The following is a 23,191-nucleotide window of genomic DNA, read 5'->3' on the forward strand; positions in this document are numbered from 1 at the left end:
CACACACACACACACACGTAACCTGTGTTGTCTGTCTGTTTCTCCTCCAGGTATGATGTAGACTCTAAAAGCCCAGACCTCTCCAAACACGTGAGTGGACACGCCTTCTCAAACCCAAAGCCAATGATAAACAGGGATTGGCCAATACTCCCAATAATAACAGAACAAGGATTGGCCAATACTCACAACAATTATCAACATAATTGACTGATTCCGTTGGTTTTCAAAGTTATTGACCAATACAAGTTAACTGAATTTGCTGAACAGTCATCAGAGTTAAAACCATACAACTCATCACGAACAATTGACCCAATGTTCAGAGAGATTAAACATGTATTTCTGCTCTCTAATTGGCCAAACTCTTCTTATTTATGTCTTTGGTCTGATCGTGACGTTGCATGGCTTTATTAGTTGTGCCTGTTGAATGTCGCATGGTTTGATTAGTTGTGCCTGTTGAATGTCGCATGGTTTGATTAGTTGTGCCATCTAAAATTGCACCGACGGTTGAATTGAAGTGATTCCACAGGCCGACCCAATACAACGCCGGCGGAGGAGAGGTACTCGGAGTAGTCTTCTAGTCGCACACCACCCACCGCTTCCGAGTATATTACTCGCTTATATTCAGTCTCTGGATAATAAAGTTGATGAGCTCAGGGCGAGGGTCTCTTTCCAGAGAGACATCAGGGACGGTAACATACTCTGTTTCACAGAAACTGGGTTCTCAGCTCATCACACAGACAGGAACAAACATCTCTCTGGGAAGAAGAAGGGCGGTGGTGTATGTTTAATAATTAACGACTCATGGTATAATTGTGATAAAATACAGGAACTCATGTCCTTTTGTTCACCCAAACTAGAATATCTCACAATCACATGCCGACCGTATTATCTCCCAAGAGAACTCTCCTCGGTTATAGTCACAGCGGTGTATCTCCGCAAGCCGATACCATGATGGCCCTCAAGGAACTTCACTGGACTTTATGCAAACTGGAAACCACATATCCTGAAGCCGCATTTATTGTAGCTGGGGATTTTAACAAAGCAAATCTTAGGAAAAGGCTTTTGAAGTTCTTTCAACACATCGACTGTACTGTAGTACACGCGCTGCTAAAACAATCGACCACTGCTACTCCAACTTCCGGGATGCCTACAAGGCCCTCCTTTCGGCAAATCTGACCACGACTCCATTTTGCTCCTCCTCCCTTCCCATAGGCAGAAACAAAAACAGGAAGTACTCGTGATCAGGACTATTCAACGCTGGTCTGACCAATCGGAATATTGACGGATATATTGAGATGGTAACTGAGTTTATTTTATTTATTTTTCATTTACCTTTATTTAACTAGGCAAGTCAGTTAAGAACAAAGTCTTATTTACAATGACAGTCTACCCGGGATAATCGACATCCACAGCACCCAGGGAACAGTGGGTTAACTGCCTTGTTCAGGGGAAGAACAACAGATTTTGAACCACTGTATATAACCAAAGGTGACTGGGAATATGGCAGGATACAAACAGTGTAGTTATTCCCTCCGTAAGGCAATCAAACAAGCAAAATGTCAGTACAGAGACAAAGTGGAGTCACAATTCAACGGCTCAGACACGAGACGTATGCAGACAATCACGGACTACAAAGGGAAAACCAGCCACGTCGCAGACACTGACGTCTTGATTCCGCACAAGCTAAACACCTTCTTCGCACGCTTTGAGGGTAACACAGTGCCACCGACGCGGCCCGCTACCAAGGACTGTGGGCTCTACTTCTCCGTGGCCGTCATGAGTAATACATTGAACCCCTTTGTAATCCTTGCAAGGACGCGGCATCCCAAGCAGCATCCTCAGAGCAAACGCAGACCAGCTGGCTGGTGTGTTTAAAGACATATTCAATCTCTCCCTAACCCAGTCAGCTGTCCACACATGCTTTAAGATGGCCACCATTGTTCCTGTTCCCAAGAAAGCAAAGGTAACTGGACTAAATGACTATCACCCCGTAGCACTCACTTCTGTCATCATGAAGTGCTTTGAGAGACTAGTCAAGGATCATATCACCTCTACCTTACCTGACACCCTAGACCCAATTGAATTTGCTTACCGCCCCAATAGGTCCACAGACGATGCAATCGCCGTCACACTGCACACTGCCCTATCCCATCTGGACAAGAGGAATACCTATGTAAGAAGGCTGTTCATTGACTATAGCTCAGCATTCAACACCATAGTACCCTCCAAACTAGTCATTAAGCTTGAGGCCCTGGGTCTGAACCCCGCCCTGTGCATCTGGGTCCTGGACTTCCTGACGGGCCACCCCCAGGTGGTGAAGGTAGGAAACATCTCCACTTCACTGACCCTCAACACTGGGGCCCCACAAGGGTGCGTGCTCAGCCCTCTCCTGTACTCTCTGTTCACCCATTATGCGTGGCCATGCACGCCTTCAACTCAATCATCAAGTTTGCAGACAACACAACAGTAGTAGTCTTGATTACCAACAATGACGAGAAAGCCTACAGGGAGGAGGTGAGGGCTCTGGCAGTGTGGTGCCAAGAAAACAACCTCTCTCTCAACGTCAACAAAACAAAGGAGGTGATCGTGGACTTCAGGAAACAGCATAGGCGACAGGACCATAGTGGAGAATTTCAAGAGTGTTCAAAGCTGTCATCAAGGCAAAGGGTGGCTACTTTGAAGAATTTAAAATATATTTTTATTTGTTTAACACTTTTTTTGGTTACTACATGATTCCATATGTGTTATTTCATAGTTTTGATGTCTTCAGTGAGTGTAACGGCTGTCGGGAGAGAGAGTTGACCAAGGTGCAGCGGAGTTAGTGTTCATCTTGAATTTTAATAACAGAAAGAACACTATACAAAACAAGAAAACCGACAGCCAAACAGTCCTGTCAGGTGAAAACCACACAACAGAAACAATTACCCACAAAACCCAAAGGAAAAACATGCTCCTTATGTGTGACTCCCAATCAGCAACAACACTCTACAGCTGTGCCTGATTGGAAGCCACACGGCCAAAATCAATGAAACAAACCAACATAGAAAAATGCACATAGAACGCCCACCCAATGTAACACCCTGGCCTAACCAAAATAAAGAACAAAAACCCCTCTCTATGGCCAGGGCGTTACAGTACCTCCCCAAGGTGCGGACTCCGACCGCAAAACCTGACTCTGAAGGGAAGGGTCTGGGTGGGCCTTCTTACGGCGGCGGCTCAGGTGCGGGACGTGGCCTCTGCTCCACCCTCGGCGTCGGCGTCGCCCTCTTAGGTGGCGCACCTGGCCGCGCCGAAGGTCTGGTGGGCGACCTTGACTGCGCCCGGCTGGCGGGCGGCGATGGTTGCGCCCGGCTGGCGGGCGGCGATGGCTGCGCCCGGCGATGGCTGCACCCGGCTGGCGGGCGGCTCTGGACTGGCGAGACCCACTGGAGGCCTAGTCCTAGGAGGCGGCACAGGAGAGACTAGGATGGGGAGACCCACTGGAGGCCTGGTCCGTGGAGCAGGCACAGGACTGACCAGGATGGGAAGACATGCAGGAGGCCTGGTTCTGGGCGCAGGCACACGATTCACCAGGCTGGGGAGACATGCAGGAGGCCTGGCTCTGGGCGCAGGCACAGGACTCACCAGGCTGGGAAGACATGCAGGAGGTCTGGTTCTGGGCACAGGAGGTGCAGGGCTGGAGAGGTGCACAGGAGGCCTGGTGCGTGGGGCTGGCACAGTCTTCACCAGATGGCTAGCACGCACCTCAGGACGAGTATGGAGAGCTGACTCAGGTGACATCAACTCGAGGACAAGCTCCGTAGGGTGAATGTCGTGCCTCATGCACCAACACAGCAGCTCTCTCATATCTCTCTCCTCCAATCTCCCCATCAACTCCTTCACTGTCTCTGCTTCGCTCCCTTCGCTCACCTCCAACTTCACCCCGACTGGCTCTGGTTCCATCCTCGCATGGCACTTGCGGGGGGCTGGGATGTAGCGCACCGGGCTATGAGCGCGCACTGGAGACACCATGCGCTCCACCGCATAACACGGCGCCTGACCAGTACCACGCCGCTTCCGGTAAGCACGGGGAGTTGGCTCAGGTCTAACGCCTGACTCCGCCAATCTCCCCGTGTGCCCCCCCCCCCCAAAATAATTTTTGGGGCTGCCTCTTCACCTCCACCTGCTTCCCCGGCAGGTTGCTGCAATGGTCAAACAGCTGTTCCCTAGTCCAGTGTATTCTTGCCTCCAATACTTCCAGCGACCAGGATGCCATCTCCTCCCGAGCGCGCTGCTTCCTATAGTCCTCCTTGACTTCCATCTGCCCTCTTCTCCGCTGCTTGGTCTTCTTGTGGTGGGTAATTCTGTAACGGCTGTCGGCAGAGAGAGTTGACCAAGGTGCAGCGGAGTTAGTGTTCATCTTGAATTTTAATAACAGAAAGAACACTATACAAAACAAAACAAGAAAACCGACAGCCAAACAGTCCTGTCAGGTGAAAACCACACAACAGAAACAATTAGCCACAAAACCCAAAGGAAAAACATGCTCCTTATGTGTGACTCACCAATCAGCAACAACGCTCTACAGCTGTGCCTGATTGGAAGCCACACGGCCAAAATCAATGAAACAAACCAACATAGAAAAATGCACATAGAACGCCCACCCAATTTAACACCCTGGCCTAACCAAAATAAAGAACAAAAACCCCTCTCTATGGCCAGGGCGTTACAGTGAGTAGGTGTGGTCTAACTTTTGACTGGTACTGTATATATACAGTATATATCCATACAGTATGAAAACAATGTTATGAACAGTTTGTTTGTTCATACAATGTTGTTGTTTCTAGAAGTGGATACAATGGCTCCATGACCATACAGTAGGACACACCTCCTGTATGTTCAGTACGCCTGTATCATATGCATCCAGTGAATAATATGTAGTAGTATTAGTAGTAGTACAGTAGTTTTAGTATTATTATGTATCTTCATTATCAACAACATCATTTCTCATGAAATGTTTTTATCCACTGGTCTCCACATTTGAATTGGATAAATGGGATGTACAGATGTAGGATCTTAATTGGATCACTCTTTTATTACTGAGAATTTTCCTGCAAAGCAGGACATGCAAACTTGTTGAGTATTTGAGTAAAAAAAAGGCTTCTAAAGTTCGTAATTTCCACTTTGAAAATTCAGACATGATTTGACCGAAATAAAAATATATCAACCGCTACAAAAACAGCCATTAATTATAATCCACATAATAATTCAAAACATTTCTTGTAGCAGGATTATTTTCCTGCTGTAGCAAACTGGCTCAAATTAAGATCCTACATCTGTATGAATTATCATGTCACTATTTGAATGCTAATAAGAAAATAACATTCTGTTGTTTGGGAGACTGTTGGGACAAAAGGCATTTAGAGAGGTCTTCAAACACAGAAGAACCCATTTAACAGATTATTTCATGTATTTGGATAAAAAAAATGTTTGCATATCTCCAACTGTAGGATTTTTATTTCTTTTATTCCACCCTGGTATTTGTATTCACTAACGGCTCTTATATGACATCTCACCTGTATTATCTCCTGCTACACTTCCTAGTTTGAGCGGTGCTGGGTGTTCTGGGTATTGTAGTGTTTGTGTGTATATGATGTGTTCTGTTGTTGTTGTTGCTGTTGACCCTGCTGCCTGCTCTCCCCTTCTGGAAGCCATCTGATGTCAGCGTACGTCTCTGCCTCTCTCCTCTCCTTCAGCACAGTAGCTGTAGTGATATTGTAGCTAGATATAGAGAAAACACACCCAGCTGTAACACATGGAACACACCCTACTAACCTCTGTATATGGCCTCCTTCCCTTGTTTCACTCTCGCTATCCCATCACCTTGTCCAATGTTCACCCCACGTTGTTGTTTCCCCACTCCCTCCATCCATGTTGACTGTCCCTCTTCCTTGGTCTTCCCTTCGTAACCCTATGCCTCCTCCATCCTGTCTCTCTTTCTGTCTCTATCTCTCTGTCTCTATGTCTCTTTCTGTCTCTCTGTCTCTGTCTCTTTCTGTCTCTCTCTCTCTCTTGCTCTCTCCCGCTCTCTCCCACTCTCTAATTCTCTCTCTCTCGCGCTCTCTCTCTGTTCTCTCTCTGTTCTCTCTCCCTCTTTCCACATCCCTCCTTGTCCCCCTCTCAGGACTTCTTGGGTCAGGTGTTCTGTACTCTGGGGGAGATCGTGGGGTCACCTGCCAGTCGACTGGAGAAACCACTGGGGTGAGTCAGTCTCAGATATCAGCTCTGTTGTTTAACCACTGTTGTCCTAAAGTGGTTCTCAAACCTCCTCTGTGACCCTCAGTCGTTTCACAATTTATTTGTAGCCCTAAAGTAGCTTGACGATTAGTTCACAAGTTTGAATCAGGTGTGCTGGTTCTGGAATAGATGAAATGTGGTTGTGGGACCCCTAGGAGAGGTTTGAGAAGCACTGTCCTAAAGGAGACTATTATGGTTGACAGGTTGGCCTCTGTCCACTGTCCTGTGGTGCTGAATGCCAGATCTCTGTAGCCTAGTGGCCTAGTGGTTAGGGCATATCTCGGGATCGTCTCCTGAGATAATACACCCCATGGACTCGCCTAAGATGGACTTTTCTACACCACTTATTGTATGACTGTGTACAAAACCAAAAATGACCTTATTTTTGTGTTTATAAAAATCTGCCAATGGTGTAAAAACCGGATAGAACTGCAATACAAAACTCTGATACACTCTGAATCTACACAGAGAGCTGTATCAGTCTGTATTCTCCGACAAGTGGTTCTTCTTGGACAAATCTCCAAGAGGTTTTATTTGAAACCAGGTTTCTCTGAAGACATAGTTAGAACTGTAAAACAGAAACGGCCTGCCCTCTGAATGGACACCTAGTGCTGGAGTGGAATGTATTCTCTGAAAGATTGGGAAATGTTATATAAATACCAGAATTCCCATACTATTCTCCAATATTCTATGTGCAATCCACAACAATGCAGACCTCCCTTAACATCCTGAACTGCCCTGGAGACACCAGATCATCAAGGTGCAGTGAACGCTGACGATCATTTCATATACAGAGCAAAATAAACAACTAAATGCAGATTGAGATAATTCTGTAGTGATCAATAGGACCTCTAGAGTAAACCATCCCTGTGATCTGATCTGGTGACTCGTACGTATGTCTCTCATTTAACAATGAGGTAAGGTATGGACGGAAGTTTGCACAAGAGGGCTTTATCAACAAAAAGACAGCAGTGTGTGGTTTACTCCAGTAAAGTCTCATTTCTGACATGTTCTAATGAGACCATGTTGACAGAAGAGGGAGAGAAACACAGGAAAAGGAAGGAGAAAAAAGATGACTGAAAATCAAAGAAGGGGAAAGGGAATTAGAAGGAGAGAAAAAGAACGATAAATAAATCAATTTTACTTGTTCCGACTGATGTATAATTATTGTCATTTGAGAACAGGGTGAGGCACTGAACCAGAATTACATCAATTAGTCTGCTGCTAAACGGCTGGCGTACAACCAGAGGGATGAGTTTAAGGTTGTAGGGTGTGTAGAGGAGAGGGATGAGTATAAGGTTGTAGGGGGTGTAGAGGAGAGGGATGAGTTTAAGGTTGTAGGGTGTGTAGAGGAGAGAGGGATGAGTTTAAGGTTGTAGGGGATGAAGAGGAGAGAGGGATGAGTATAAGGATGTAGGGGATGAAGAGCAGAGAGGGATGAGTTTAAGGTTGTAGGGGGTGTAGAGGACAGAGGGATGAGTTTAAGGTTGTAGGGGGTATAGAGGAGAGAGGGATGAGTTTAAGGTTGTAGGGGTGTAGAGGAGAGAGGGATAAGTTTAAGGTTATAGGGGGTGTAGAGGAGAGGGATGGGTTTAAGGTTGTAGGGGGTGTAGAGGAGAGAGGGATGAGTTTAAGGTTGTAGGGTGTGTAGAGGAGAAAGGGATGAGTTTAAGGTTGTAGGGGGTGTAGAGGAGAGAGGGATGAGTTTAAGGTTGTAGGGTGTGTAGAGGACAGAGGGATGAGTTTAAGGTTGTAGGGTGTGTAGAGGACAGAGGGATGGGTTTAAGGTTATAGGGGGTGTAGAGGAGAGGGATGAGTATAAGGTTGTAGGGGGTGTAGAGGAGAGAGGGATGAGTTTAAGGTTGTAGGGTGTGTAGAGGACAGAGGGATGGGTTTAAGGTTGTAGGGGGTGTAGAGGAGAGAGGGATGAGTTTAAGGTTGTAGGGTGTGTAGAGGAGAGAGGGATGAGTTTAAGGTTGTAGGGGGTGTAGAGGAGAGAGGGATGAGTTTAAGGTTGTAGGGGGTGTAGAGGAGAGAGGGATGAGTTTAAGGTTGTAGGGGATGAAGAGGAGAGAAGGATGAGTTTAAGGTTGTAGGGGATGAAGAGGGGAGAGGGATGAGTTTAAGGTTGTAGGGTGTGTAGAGGACAGAGGGATGAGTTTAAGGTTGTAGGGTGTGTAGAGGAGAGAGGGATGAGTTTAAGGTTGTTGGGGATGAAGAGGAGAGAGGGATGAGTTTAAGGTTGTAGGGGATGAAGAGGAGAGAGGGATGAGTTTAAGGTTGTACGGGATGAAGAGGAGAGAGGGATGACTTTAAGGTTGTAGGGGATGAAGAGGGGAGAGGGATGAGAAGCTAACCACCTTCTTCGCCCGTTTTGAGGATAACACAGTGCCACCCACGCGGCCCGCTGCCATGGACTGTGGGCTCTCCTTCTCCGTGGCCGACGTGAGAAAGATATTTAAGCGTGTTAAACCTCACAAGGCTGCCGGCCCAGACGGCATCCCTAGCCGCGACCTCAGAGCATGCGCAGACCAGCTGGCTGGAGTGTTTACGGACATATTCAATCTCTCCCTATCCCAGTCTGTTGTCTCCACTTGCATCAACATGTCTACCATTGTTCCTGTACCCAAGAAAGCAAAAGGTAACTGAACTAAATGACTATCACCCCGTAGCACTCACTTCTGTCATCATGAAGTGCTTTGAGAGGCTAGTTAAGGATCATATCACCTCTACCTTACCTGACACCCTAGACCCAATTGAATTTGCTTACCGCCCCAATAGGTCCACAGACGATGCAATCACCATCACACTGCACACTGCCCTATCCCACCTGGACATCTATGTAAGAATGCTGTTCATTGACTACAGCTCAGCCTTCAACACCATAGTACCCTCCAAGCTCATCATTAAACTCGGGGCCCTGGGTCTGAACTGCCCTGTGCAACTGAGTCCTGGACTTCCTGACGGGCCACCCATAGGTGGTGAAGGTTGGAAACAACATGTCTACTTCACCCTATCCTCAACAGAGGGGCCCCACAAGGGTGCGTTCTCAGCCCTCTCCTGTACTCCCTGTTCACCCACAACTGCGTGGCCACGCACGCCTCCCACTCAATTTTGCAGATGACACAACAGTAGTAGGCCTGATTACCAACAATGATGAGACAGCCTACAGGAAGGAGGTGAGGGCCCTGGGAGAGTGGTGCCCGGAAAATAGCCTCTCACTCTCACTCTCACTCGTCAATAAAATGAAGGAGCTGATCGTGGACTTCAGGAAACAGTAGAGGGAGCACACCCCTATCCACATCGACGGGACCACAGTGGAGAACGTGAAAAGCTTAAAGTTCCTTGCTGTACACATCACTGATGATCTGAAATGGTTCACACAGGCAGTGTGGTGAAGGCGCAACAGCGCCTCTTCAACCTCAGGAGGCTGAAGAAATTTGTCTTGGCACCTTAAACCCTCACAAACCTTTACAGATGCGCAATTGAGCTGTATCACCGACTGGTATGGCAACTGCACCGCCCGCAACCGCAGGGCTCTCCAGAGGGTGGTGCGGTCTGTCCAACACATCACCGGGGGCAAACTACCTGCCCTCCAGGACACCTACAGCACGATGTCACAGGAAGACCAAAAAGATCATCAAAGACATCAACCACCCGAGCTACTGCCTGTTCACCCCGCTACCATCCAGAAGGTGAGGTCAGTACAGGTGCATCAAAGCTGGGACATAGAGACTGAAGAACAGCTTCTATCTCAAGGCCATCAGACTGTTAAATAGCCATCACTAGCCCACTTCCACCCGGTTACTCAATCCTGCACCTTAGAGGCTGCTGCCCTATTTACATAGACATGGAATCACTGGTCACTTTAATAATGGAACACTAGTCACTTTAATAGTGTTTACATACTGCTTTACTCATCTCATATCTATATACTGTATTCTATTCTACTGTATTTTAGTCAATGCCACTCTGCTGAAGAGTGAATGAGGGGCTGAAGAGTCTGAATGAGGGGCTGAGGAGTCTGAATGAGGGACTGAGGAGTCTGAATGAGGGACTGAGGAGTCTGAATGAGGGGCTGAGGAGTCTGAATGAGGGATTGAAGAGGATGAATGACGGGCTGAGGAGTCTGAATGAGGGGCTGAAGAGTCTGAGTGAGGGGCTGAGGAGTCTGAATGAGGGGCTGAGGAGTCTGAATGAGGGATTGAAGAGGATGAATGAGGGGCTGAGGAGTCTGAATGAGGGGCTGGAGTCTGAATGAGGGACTGAGGAGTCTGAATGAGGGACTGAAGAGGATGAATGAGGGACTGAAGAGGATGAATGAGGGGCTGAGGAGGATGAATGAGGGGCTGAAGAGGATGAGGAGATGAAGGAAGTGTGTGTTTATAGTGTTGGAGTGTGATAGACCTGACAGAGGGGATAGAAGTGCATCACAGGGGTAAAAGTGGTGGTCGTGGGAGTGTGTCTGTTTGCTTCATGATTAAAGCACAACAGTGCCTGCTTACCCTTACGGCTGGTACACAGGGTGTTTTATTACAGCAGACATGGACTGATCATGGAGAGAGCTGCAGGCATCTAGAAGGAAGCTCTGTACTGTAGATCATGTTGTTGAGGATTAATGAGCTTTGAGCTTATATCCAACTGGCTGGGCTGTGTGTGGGTGTATAGGGCGACGGCATGTCAGGATCATCAAACACACAGAATGCTGTATGGTGCAGGTGTCATGTCCTTGCTCCGGCCAAACGCTATGCCACGCCCACAGATGTTACTTTGTTCTCCACAACGAGTCTGGATCTGAGTACCTTCCAGACCCTTCACTGAATGCAAACACATTCAGGGCTGTCTGATTGGTTCAGAAACCAATGGGCTGGGCCAGAGCCAGGACACACAGAAATTTGCCATTGGCTTTTATACTCTGATTGGTTATAGACGATCCAATCGCTGATGACTTTGTTTTGTACAACGCCCCCCACTAGTCATAGTTAACTGGTCATAAATGTCAAAATGTCTCTTGACATTTATTTTAGTCTCTCTCTCTCGCTCTCTCTCTCTCTCTCTCTCTCTCTCTCTCTCTCTCTCTCTCTCTCATCTCTCTCTCTCTCTCTCTCTCTCTCTCTCTCTCTCTCTCTCTCTCTCTCTCTCTCTCTCACACACACACACACAAGCACACACACACATTCTGTCACGACTTCCACCGAAGTCGGTCCCTCTCCTTGTTCGGGCGGCGTTCGGCAGTCGACGTCACCGGCTTTCTAGCCGTCGCTGATCCACTTTTCATTTTCCATTTGTTTTGTCTTTGTTTTCTACAAACCTGGTTTCTATTCCCCAATTACATGTTCATTATTTAACCCTCTGTTTCCCCATGTTTGTGTGCGTGTTTGTTTATAATGTTCAGGTCGTTACTTGTTGGCTGGTATTGTTTGCCGGGTTCATTATTACACCCGTTATTTACGAGTGACCAGTATTTCACGCACCTTTAGTATTTGTTTTATTACTCGTGCTGTTCGTGGAATAAATTACCTTGTACACTCATCTCTGCTCTCCTGCGCCTGATTCAATGCACCAGTTACCCACAGCCTTACACATTCACAAATTCTCCCATACGCACGCACACACACACACACACACACACACACACACACACACACACACACACACACACACACACACACACACACACACACACACACACACACACACACACACACACACACACACACACACACACACACACACACACACACATTTTTATCAGTGCCTGCCCTCACCTAATATAGAAAAAGCCAGTGTGTATTTTGGTTCTCCTCTCCTCTTTCTCATGTAATTGTACTACTGGCTTTAATCTCATTTAATTAGGAAGCTGTCATTGTGTTGCTGGAAGGAAGTTAGATGCAGAGAGAGAGAAAGAGGGAGAGAGAGAACAGGCGGGATATGTGAGCGAAGAAGAAAAATAAGAACAAGAAGTAGAAGAACAAGAATAACAAGAAGTAGAAGAACAAGAAGAAGTAGAAGAAGTAGAAGAAGAAGTAGAAGTAGAAGAAGTAGAAGAACAAGAAGAAGAGGGTATAAGAAGAAGAGGGTAGAAGAACAAGAAGAAGAGGGTAGAAGAAGAAGTAGTAGAAGAAGTAGTAGAAGAAGTAGTAGAAGAAGTAGTAGAAGAAGTAGTAGAAGAAGTAGTAGAAGAAGAAGTAGTAGAAGTAGTAGAAGAAGTAGAAGTAGAAGAAGTAGAAGAAGTAGAAGAAGAAGTAGAAGTAGAAGAAGTAGAAGAACAAGAAGAAGAGGGTATAAGAAGAAGAGGGTAGAAGAACAAGAAGAAGAGGGTAGAAGAAGAAGTAGTAGAAGAAGTAGTAGAAGAAGTAGTAGAAGAAGTAGTAGAAGAAGTAGTAGTAGAAGTAGTAGAAGAAGTAGTAGAAGAAGTAGAAGTAGAAGAAGTAGAAGAACAAGAAGAAGTAGAAGAAGTAGAAGAAGAAGTAGAAGTAGAAGAAGTAGAAGAACAAGAAGAAGAGGGTAGAAGAAGAAGAGGGTAGAAGAACAAGAAGAAGAGGGTAGAAGAAGAAGTAGTAGAAGAAGTAGTAGAAGAAGTAGTAGAAGAAGTAGTAGAAGAAGTAGTAGAAGAAGAAGTAGTAGAAGAAGTAGAAGAACAAGAAGAAGAGGGTAGAAGAAGAAGAGGGTAGAAGAACAAGAAGAAGAGGGTAGAAGAAGAAGTAGTAGAAGAAGTAGTAGAAGAAGTAGTAGAAGAAGTAGTAGAAGAAGTAGTAGTAGAAGTAGTAGAAGAAGTAGTAGAAGAAGTAGTAGAAGAAGTAGTAGAAGAAGAAGTAGAAGAAGAAGTAGAAGAAGAAGTAGAAGAAGAAGTAGTAGAAGAAGTAGAAGAACAAGAAGAAGAGGGTAGAAGAAGAAGAGGGTAGAAGAACAAGAAGAAGAGGGTAGAAGAAGAAGTAGTAGAAGAAGTAGTAGAAGAAGTAGTAGAAGAAGTAGTAGAAGAAGAAGTAGAAGAAGAAGTAGAAGAAGAAGTAGAAGTAGAAAAAGAAGTGGAAGAATAAGATGAAGAAGCCTGTGTGAGGAGGGTAGCCATTTGACAAGACAGGTGTGAGGTGGTGTTTGTGTGTTTGTCTGAAAAGGGAGCGTGCTGTTTTATAACTTGATTTAGTTCTGTTCCACTTCTATTGTCAAGGGCCTCTCCTTGTGTCTGGAGAGAGGAGACTCAGAGACTAGCTGGTAATTAATACAGAACAGTAATGAATGCATGATGAGCATATCTGCCCCAAGGACTCAGGAGACTCTTCCTGGTGTTATTTATTCATTAAACCATATTCTTTAGTGCTTATATTGCAATTATTTCTTAATGACATATTGTTACGTTATAAGTGACACGCCTACTGCTCACCTGGGCACACCAATGACCCAGCTGCAGCTTTAATTGGTCGTACAGTGATTTGTGATTGGCCTTTATTCAACCAAAACATGTATGTGGAAGTTTCTGGGTAAGGCAATAGAATGTTTGTGCTGTGAGTAAGTATGTCATGGCTGATATCCAAGGATTCAGGACCAAGTGTAGAAAAACTTATACCAACAGTATTTATAACCTTGTTGTAATGCCGTCTGTGTGTAGCTTGTGTAGAGGAGTCAGGCGCAGGACAGCAGATATGAGTAAATAAATGTAATTTACTCAAAAATAGGCAAATACAATACAATAAAGCAAGCCCACATAACGGACCGTATAACATACAAACAATTACTCACAAACAAACATGGGGGAACAGAGGGTTAAATAATGAACAATTAATTGGGGGATTGAAACCAGGTGTGTAAGACAAAGACAAAACAAATGGAAAATGAAAAGTGGATCGGCGATGGCTAGAAGGCCGGTGACGTTGACCGCCGAACGCCGCCCGAACAAGGAGAGGGACCGACTTCGGTGAGATATATAGATTGAGAGTGAGAGAGAGAGATAGACAAAGAGAGAGAGAGAGAGACAAAGATAGAGATAGACAAAGAGAGAGAGAGACAAAGAGAGAGAGAGGAGAGAGACAAAGAAAGAGAGAGAGACAAAGAGAGAGAAACAAATAAAGAGATACAGAGAGAGAGAGACAGAGAGAGACAGGGAGAGAGAGAGACAGATAGAGAGAGAGAGAGACAGAGAGAGAGAGAGAGAGACAGAGAGAGAGAGAGAGACAGAGAGAAAGAGAGACAGAGAGGGAGAGAGAGAGTGTGTGAGAGAGAGAGAGAGAGAGAGAGAGAGAGAGAGAAAGACAAGAGACAAACAGACAAGTAAATACCCCTGTGTAGGGAGGAGAAATAAAGAGAAAAAGAGAGAGAGAGGGAGAGGCAAAGAGAGAGATGTACGTCAACAAAAGGCATTTGTTTCATCTCAACATCAAACTCTCTGTTCTGTTGCTGTTCTGGATATTACTCCCCGTGCAGTCTTGCTTGGATGCATATTTAATTGAGGAGAATACATCCTCTCTGCCTAAATTTACATAACCACTGAGATAAATAACCTGTGTCCCTATTTCCTACATAGTACACTGCCTTTTTCCCAGAGCCAAATCAAAAGTAATGCACTGTGTGTGGAATAGTGTTCCATTTGGGACAGAGCCATATAGTTCAACCACATAGAGACAGACTGGGTGGCTGTAGTCCTAGAGGAGCAGTGTGGTGGAGACAGTTTGGACACTGTTCAATCCAAAACCTGTTGATGGGAAGTCCAAAAATGAAAGCATGATTTCATTGATACACAGATATTTTCATATTTTGGGGGGGAGGGTTTGTTTTATATATTGTGTTGCTGTGCTTTAGATTCTGTCTGAGTCTGACTGACACATTGCCTCCCTACATACAACTTCCTTGGAGAATAGCTCATTTCATCCTATATCCACTTCCACCTGGTTTTGGTGTTTGATTGAATAGCGTCTTTATTATTTTCCTCCAGAACCACACCAGTGTTCTTTTCTCTTACTCTGCGTTTCCTGTATGAAAAATAATGACTATGATTTTGGGTTGTTGGTTGTTAGGGGCGGCAGGCAGATGTAATTTGGCTGTTTAGTTGCTAGGTAATTTGAATTAGGCTGCATATGCCTTGCAGGAGAGGCAAGAAACTATTGGTCACACAAGTGCTCTCTGGCTGTCTCAAGCGCACACACACACACACACACACACACGCGCGCGCGCGCGCACACACACACACACACACCACACACACACACACACACACACACACACACACACACACACACACACACACACACACACACACTGTACTAAAGACTGTACTAAAGACTGTAATAAAGACTGTACTAAAGACTGTACTAAAGACTGTGTACTAAGGACTGTGTACTAAGAACTGTACAAAAGACTGTACTAAAGACTGTACTAAAGACTGTGTTCTAAAGATGGTACTAATGACTGTACTAAAGACTGTGTGGTAAAGACTGTGTTGTAAAGACTGTGTACTAAAGACTGTACTAAATACTGTGTACTAAAGACTGTACAAAAGACTGTGTGGTAAAGACTGTACTAAAGAATGTACTAAAGACTATGTACTAAAGACTGTACTATAGACTGTGTACTAAAGGCTGTACTAAAGACTGTACTAAATTCTGTGTACTAAAGACTTTGTACTAAAGACTGTGTACTAAAGAGTGTACTAAAGACTGTACTAAATACTGTGTACTAAAGAATGTGTACAAAAGACTGTGTACTAAAGAGTGTGTACTAAGGACTGTACTAAAGACTGTGTACTAAAGACTGTACTAAAGACTGTACTAAATACTGTGTACAAAAGACTGTGTACTAAAGAATGTGTACTAAGGAGTGTACTAAGGACTGTACTAAAGACTGTGTACTAAAGACTATAATAAAGACTATATTAAAGACTGTACTAAAGACTGTAATAAAGACTGTGTACTAAAGATTGTGTACTAAAGACTGTACTAAGGACTGTGTGCTAAGGACTGTACAAAAGACTGTACTAAAGACTGTACTAAAGGCTGTAATAAAGACTATACTAAAGAGTGTGTACAAAAGACTGTACTAAAGACTGTACTAAAGACTGTAATAAAGATTATACTAAAGAATGTGTACTAAAGACTGTGTACTAAAGAGTGTCTTAAAGAACTTGTACTAAAGACTGTGTACTCAAGACTGTGTACTAAAGACTGTGTACCAAAGACTGTACTAAAGAATGTGTACTAAAGACTGTGTACTAATGACTGTGTAGTAAAGACTGTGTACTAAAAGACTGTGTACCAAAGACTGTACTAAAGACTGTGTACTAAAGACTGTGTACTAATGACTGTGTAGTAAAGACTGTGTTGTAAAGACTGTGTTGTAAAGACTGTGTTGTAAAGACTGTGTACTAAAGACTGTACTAAAGACTGTACTAAAGACTGTGTTCTAAAGATGGTACTAATGACTGTGTAGTAAAGACTGTGTTGTAAAGACTGTGTTGTAAAGACTATGTACTAAATACTGTGTACTAAAGACTGTACTAAAGACTGTACGAAAGAATGTACTAAAGACTGTACTATAGACTGTGTACTAAAGGCTGTACAAAAGACTGTGTACTAAAGAGTGTGTACTAAGGACTGTACTAAAGACTGTGTACTAAAGACTGTACTAAAGACTGTACTAAATACTGTGTACAAAAGACTGTGTACTAAAGAATGTATACTAAAGACTGTGTAGTAAAGACTGTACTAAAGACTGTACTAAAAACTGTACTAAATTCTGTGTACTAAATACTGTGTACTAAAGACTGTACTAAAGAGTGTGTACTAAAGAGTGTGCAGTAAAGACTGTACTAAAGACTGTGTACTAAAGAATGTACTAAAGACTGTGTGCTAAAGACTGTGCTATAGACTGTACTAAAGACTGTGTAGTAAAGAGTGTGTACTAAAAAGTGTACTAAAGAGTGTACTAAAGACTGTGTACTAAAGCTTGTACTAAAGAGTGTGTACTAAAGACTGTGTACTAAAGAGTGTACTAAGGACTGTACTAAAGACTGTACTAAAGACTGTACTAAAGACTATGTTCTAAAGACTTTTTACTAAAGAGTGTCTACTAAAGAGTTTGTACTAAATAGTGTGTACTAAAGAGTGTGTAGTAAAGAGTGTGTACTAAATAGTGTGTACTAAAGAGTGTGTAGTAAATAGTGTGTAGTAAAGAGTGTGTACTAAATAGTGTGTACTAAATAGTGTGTACTAAAGAGTGTGTAGTAAATAGTGTGTACTAAAGAGTGTGTAGTAAAGAGTGTGTACTAAATAGTGTGTACTAAAGAGTGTATAGTAAATAGTGTGTAGTAAAGAGTGTGTAGTAAATAGTTTGTACTAAATGGTGTGTAGTAAAGAGTGTGTACTAAATAGTGTGTAGTAAAGAGTGTGTACTAAAGAGTGTGTAGTAAAGAGTGTGTACTAAAGAGTGTGTACTAAAGAGTGTGTAGTAAAGAGTGTGTACTAAAGAGTGTGTACTAAAGAGTGTGTACTAAAGAGTGTGTACTAAATGGTGTGTAGTAAAGAGTGTGTACTAAATAGTGTGTAGTAAAGAGTGTGTAGTAAATAGTGTGTACTAAAGAGTGTGTAGTAAAGAGTGTGTAGTAAAGAGTGTGTACTAAAGAGTGTGTACTAAAGAGTGTGTAGTAAAGAGTGTGTAGTAAAGAGTGTGTAGTAAAGAGTGTGTAGTAAAGATTGTGTACTAAATAGTGTGTACTAAAGAGTGTGTAGTAAAGAGTGTGTAGTAAAGAGTGTGTACTAAAGAGTGTGTAGTAAATAGTGTGTACTAAAGAGTGTGTAGTAAAGAGTGTGTACTAATGCAGACGTATCTGACACTTAATGTCATCTATCATCTGTTACTAAATCGTTACACAGTGGCAGGCATAGACAATGTTAGGTTAGCATAACATAACTTGAATGTATGTTGCTCAGAAACAACCCATGTTCTATGAGGTAATTCCTGTCCTAGGAAAATGGGTCTCACCTTAGGTTGTATGAAGGATAGTGTTGGTTGATTCAGTAGGTGTCACAGCTATTGTATTGAGGTTTCGTGGAATGTCAAATCACATCAAATCACATTTTATTTGTCACACCTTATCGTGAAATGCTTACTTACAAGCACTTAACCCTTAACCAACAATACAGTTCATTTACTAAATCTATTTTGTTATTTTAACAAAATGGCTTAGAGTGCTATTAGCTTAAGCCTAATAGGAAATATATTGAATTAGGTACTGAGAGGAGAGGAGAGGAGAGGAGAGGAGAGGAGAGGAGAGGAGAGGAGAGGAGAGGAGAGGAGAGGAGAGGAGAGGAGAGGAGAGGAGAGGAGAGGAGAGGAGAGGAGAGGAGAGGAGAGGAGAGGAGAGGAGGGGTACATGGCTGAGGGTGGAGAGGAGAGCGATAGGGTAGAGGTGAAGAGAGGAGAGAGGTACCAAGGCAAGAGGAGAATGAGAGATGGGTAAAGGAGGAGGAGGAAGAGGATGAGGAAGAGGAGGAGGAAGAGGATGAGGAAGAGGAGGAGGAAGAGGAGGAGAAGATTTGGCATTCATGAGAGTTGGTTAGAGTGAGCTTGTCCTTTACAGGTTCTGTGCTTTGTCAGTAGGGATTAGTGACAGCGTAGCAAAATGAAGGGAACGTTCTGTGAATATGAGTAGAACCATATGAAACATGAATAGAACCATATGAAACATGAATAGAATCATATGAAACATGAATAGAACCACATGAAACATGAATAGAATCATATGAAACATGAATAGAACCATATGAAACATGAATAGAACCATATGAAACATGAATAGAACCATATGAAACATGAATAGAACCATATGAAACATGAATAGAACCATATAAACATGAATAGAATCATATGAAACATGAATAGAACCATATGAAAAATGAATAGAACCATATGAAACATGAATAGAACCATATGAAACATGAATAGAATCATATGAAACATGAATAGAACCATATGAAACATGAATAGAACCATATGAAACATGAATAGAACCATATGAAACATGAATAGAACCATGTGAAACATGAATAGAACCATATGAAACATGAATAGAATCATATGAAACATGAATAGAACCATATGAAACATGAATAGAACCATATGAAACATGAATAGAATCATATGAAACATGAATAGAACCATATGAAACATGAATAGAACCATATGAAACATGAATAGAACCATATGAAACATGAATAGAATCATATGAAACATGAATAGAACCATATGAAACATGAATAGAACCATATGAAACATGAACAGAACCATATGAAACATGAATAGAACCATGTGAAACATGAATAGAATCATATGAAACATGAATAGAAGCATATGAAACATGAATAGAACCATATGAAACATGATCAGAACCATATGAAACATGAATAGAATCATATGAAACATGATCAGAACCATATGAAACATGAATAGAAGCATATGAAACATGAATAGAACCATATGAAACATGAATAGAACCATGTGAAACATGAATAGAACCATATGAAACATGAATAGAATCATATGAAACATGAATAGAATCATATGAAACATGAATAGAAGCAAATGAAATAGAACCATATGAAACATGAATAGAACCATATGAAACATGAATTGAATCATATGAAACATGAATAGAATCATATGGAACATGAACAGAACCATATGTAACATGAATAGAACCATATGGAACATGAATAGAACCATATGAAACATGAATAGAACCATATGTAACATGAACAGAACCATATGTAACATGAATAGAAGCATATGAAACATGAATAGAACCATATGAAACATGATCAGAACCATATGAAACATGAATAGAAGCATATGAAACATGAATAGAACCATATGAAACATGAATAGAACCATGTGAAACATGAATAGAACCATATGAAACATGAATAGAATCATATGAAACATGAATAGAACCATATGAAACATGAATAGAACCATATGAAACATGAATAGAACCATATGAAACATGAATTGAACCATATGAAACATGAATAGAATCATATGGAACATGAACAGAACCATATGTTACATGAATAGAACCATATGGAACATGAATAGAACCATATGAAACATGAATAGAACCATATGAAACATGAATAGAACCATATGTAACATGAATAGAACCATATGTAACATGAATAGAAGCATATGAAACATGAATAGAACCATATGAAACATGATCAGAACCATATGAAACATGAATAGAATCATATGAAACATGATCAGAACCATATGAAACATGAATAGAAGCATATGAAACATGAATAGAACCATATGAAACATGAATAGAACCATGTGAAACATGAATAGAACCATATGAAACATGAATAGAATCATATGAAACATGAATAGAAGCAAATGAAATAGAACCATATGTAACATGAATAGAACCATATGCAACATGAATAGAACCATATGAAACATGAATAGAATCATATGAAACATGAATAGAACTATATGAAACATGAATTGAACCATATGAAACATGAATAGAACTATATGAAACATGAATTGAACCATATGAAACATGAATAGAACTATATGAAACATGAATTGAACCATATGAAACATGAACAGAACCATATGTAACATGAATAGAACCATATGGAACATGAATAGAACCATATGAAACATGAATAGAACCATATGAAACATGAACAGAACCATATGTAACATGAATAGAAGCATATGTAACATGAATAGAAGCATAGAATGATATTGCTAGAACAGAGAACAGAGAGTCCTGCTGGTTCTCACAATGACAGACCCACAGAGATGAAGTGGTGGAAGTGTCACGAGGTTGTTGGGTGAACTATGACACACTGGTCTGAAGATGTGCGTTAACTCCCTGAATGGATATCTTAGGCTTTAGCTCAGCTGTCTAAGACGGTCCCTTCTCCTACCGTACTGGGCCATTTTACACTGCATGCCTGTACAGTACATGATGTTTTGTTTTACAGCAACATGCCACTTTATAGTTCAGGGACTAGGCTGTTTAATAAACGATATCCTGTCAGCTAACAGCCAGTCTATCTATGGGTAACAGCGTTGACGTGTTATACTCCACGGGCTCAGTTTTCCACCACAAAACCCCTGAAAATGGCCAGTAGATCCCGCTGATGTGCTACTACTCTGGGATATTAGATATCAGCTATTAGACATTCAATGTTTATGTTAAAAAACCGATCTGAAAGGAATAGTTATATAAAGTGAGAGCTCTGTTCACATAACAGGGTTGACCTTAAAATGAAGGACAGATGAAAATGAATCACTAATCACAGAAAATTGTGATTTTTTTTGTTGTGTGATTATGTTGGTTAAAATCTTCCTAGAAGTGACACAGCGTTGACAGAGGGACAACCCTTTATTCATATACATTTGTTTTATTTATTGAATTGTCCATGTGGTCTATATTAAATGGAACTTCATTTAATAAAACAGAAGGTGCACAATTTCTTCTTTAAACAACAAAGGGACGCAAAAGGCACTCATTTCGTGGAACGACCCACATCATTAAATGGACGTCCTACTGTGAACACTCAATTTGATCACCTTTCTCCTTTCTGCATATTTTTTAAACTACCAAAGAGATTAAATTGGAAAATGATGATTATTATTAAAACGATAAAAAAAATTAAAAAAATTGAAATTGTTATTGACTGAGAGATCATTGTGTGCGGCTGTTCTCTTTGTAAAAAAGGTTTTGGAACTGCAGAAGCATTAAAATATTAAACTTTATTCCACTAAAAAGGTCCTGAACCTCAGAGATTGTTCTGTAACTTTTGTTCTTCAACAGAAAGGTATTTGTAAGTGAAGAAAGCTCTGTTCTTTGACTTCTGTCTCTCTCTTTTCTCCTTCTGTGAATCTCTTTTTTCATCTCTCCCCCCTCTATCTCTCTCTCTCTCTCTCTCCCCCTCTATCTCTCCCTCTATACCCCCTCTCTTCTTCTTCTCTCCTCTATCTCTCTCCCCTCTATCTCTCCCCCCTCTATCTCTCCCCCCTCGATATCCCTCTCTACACCCCCTCTCTTCTTCTTCTCTATCTCTCTCGCTTCCCCCTCTATCTCTTTCCCCCTCTATCTTCCTCTCTCTCTCTATACGCCCTCTCTTCTTCTTCCCTCCTCCTCTTTCTCTCTCTCTGAAACACTGTCTATACTGTATTATGTCAGAAGTCCATCTGGGGCCATTGTGTGGTGTTCTCTGTACATTGTTGACATGTTGATTCTCCTAGTTTTGTAGTATAGTACTAGCTGATACTATTGGACAGCCTTTCTCCTCCTGTATGTATATATATATATATATATATATATATATATATATATATATATATATATATATATATATATATAAATAACCCAACCATCACACCACACATCACACCACCATTGTCACGGTTGTCATAAGAACGGGACTAAGGCGCAGCGGATGTTGAGTTCCACATATTTATTATAAAGTGAAACTTTAAGCAAAAAAAATCAATAAACGACCAACGAAACGTGACTACGTGGTGCACAAACACAAAACAATATCCCACAAACACAGGTTTGGAAAAATAGCTACTTAAATATGATCCCCAATTAGAGACAACGATACCAGCTGCCTCTAATTGGGAATCATACAAAACACCAACATAGAAAATATTAACTAGAACACAACATAGAAATATTAAACTAGACTACCCCCTAGTCACACCCTGACCTACTACACCATAGAGAAACAAGGGCTCTCTATGGTCAGAGAGTGATGGCAGCATTCGCGCAAAACTGAACGAGCGAACCACTGCTTTTAATCAGGGCAAGGTGACCGGAAACACGACCGAATATAAACAGTGTAGCTATTCCCTCCACAAGGCAATCAAACAAGCTAAGCGTCAGTACAGAGACAAAGTGGAG

The 23,191-nt window shown here is 42.2% G+C and overlaps 1 protein-coding gene across 2 annotated transcripts in view; it reads left to right on the top strand.

The window, feature by feature from the left end:
* The window catches only part of LOC106566113 (copine-5), a 289,627-nt gene that overhangs the window by 64,553 nt on the left and 201,883 nt on the right, over positions 1-23,191 (top strand). For both annotated transcript variants that reach the window (XM_082959486.1, XM_082959487.1), the window contains 2 exons: positions 51-90; positions 6,164-6,240. In XM_082959486.1, coding sequence (XP_082815612.1) covers positions 51-90; positions 6,164-6,240 — 117 coding nt within the window. The remainder of the gene's footprint in view (positions 1-50; positions 91-6,163; positions 6,241-23,191) is intronic.

The sequence above is a fragment of the Salmo salar genome, chromosome 12 (genome assembly GCF_965601325.2).
Source record: "Salmo salar chromosome 12, fSalSal1, whole genome shotgun sequence".
NCBI classification, from domain to species: Eukaryota; Metazoa; Chordata; class Actinopteri; order Salmoniformes; family Salmonidae; genus Salmo; species Salmo salar.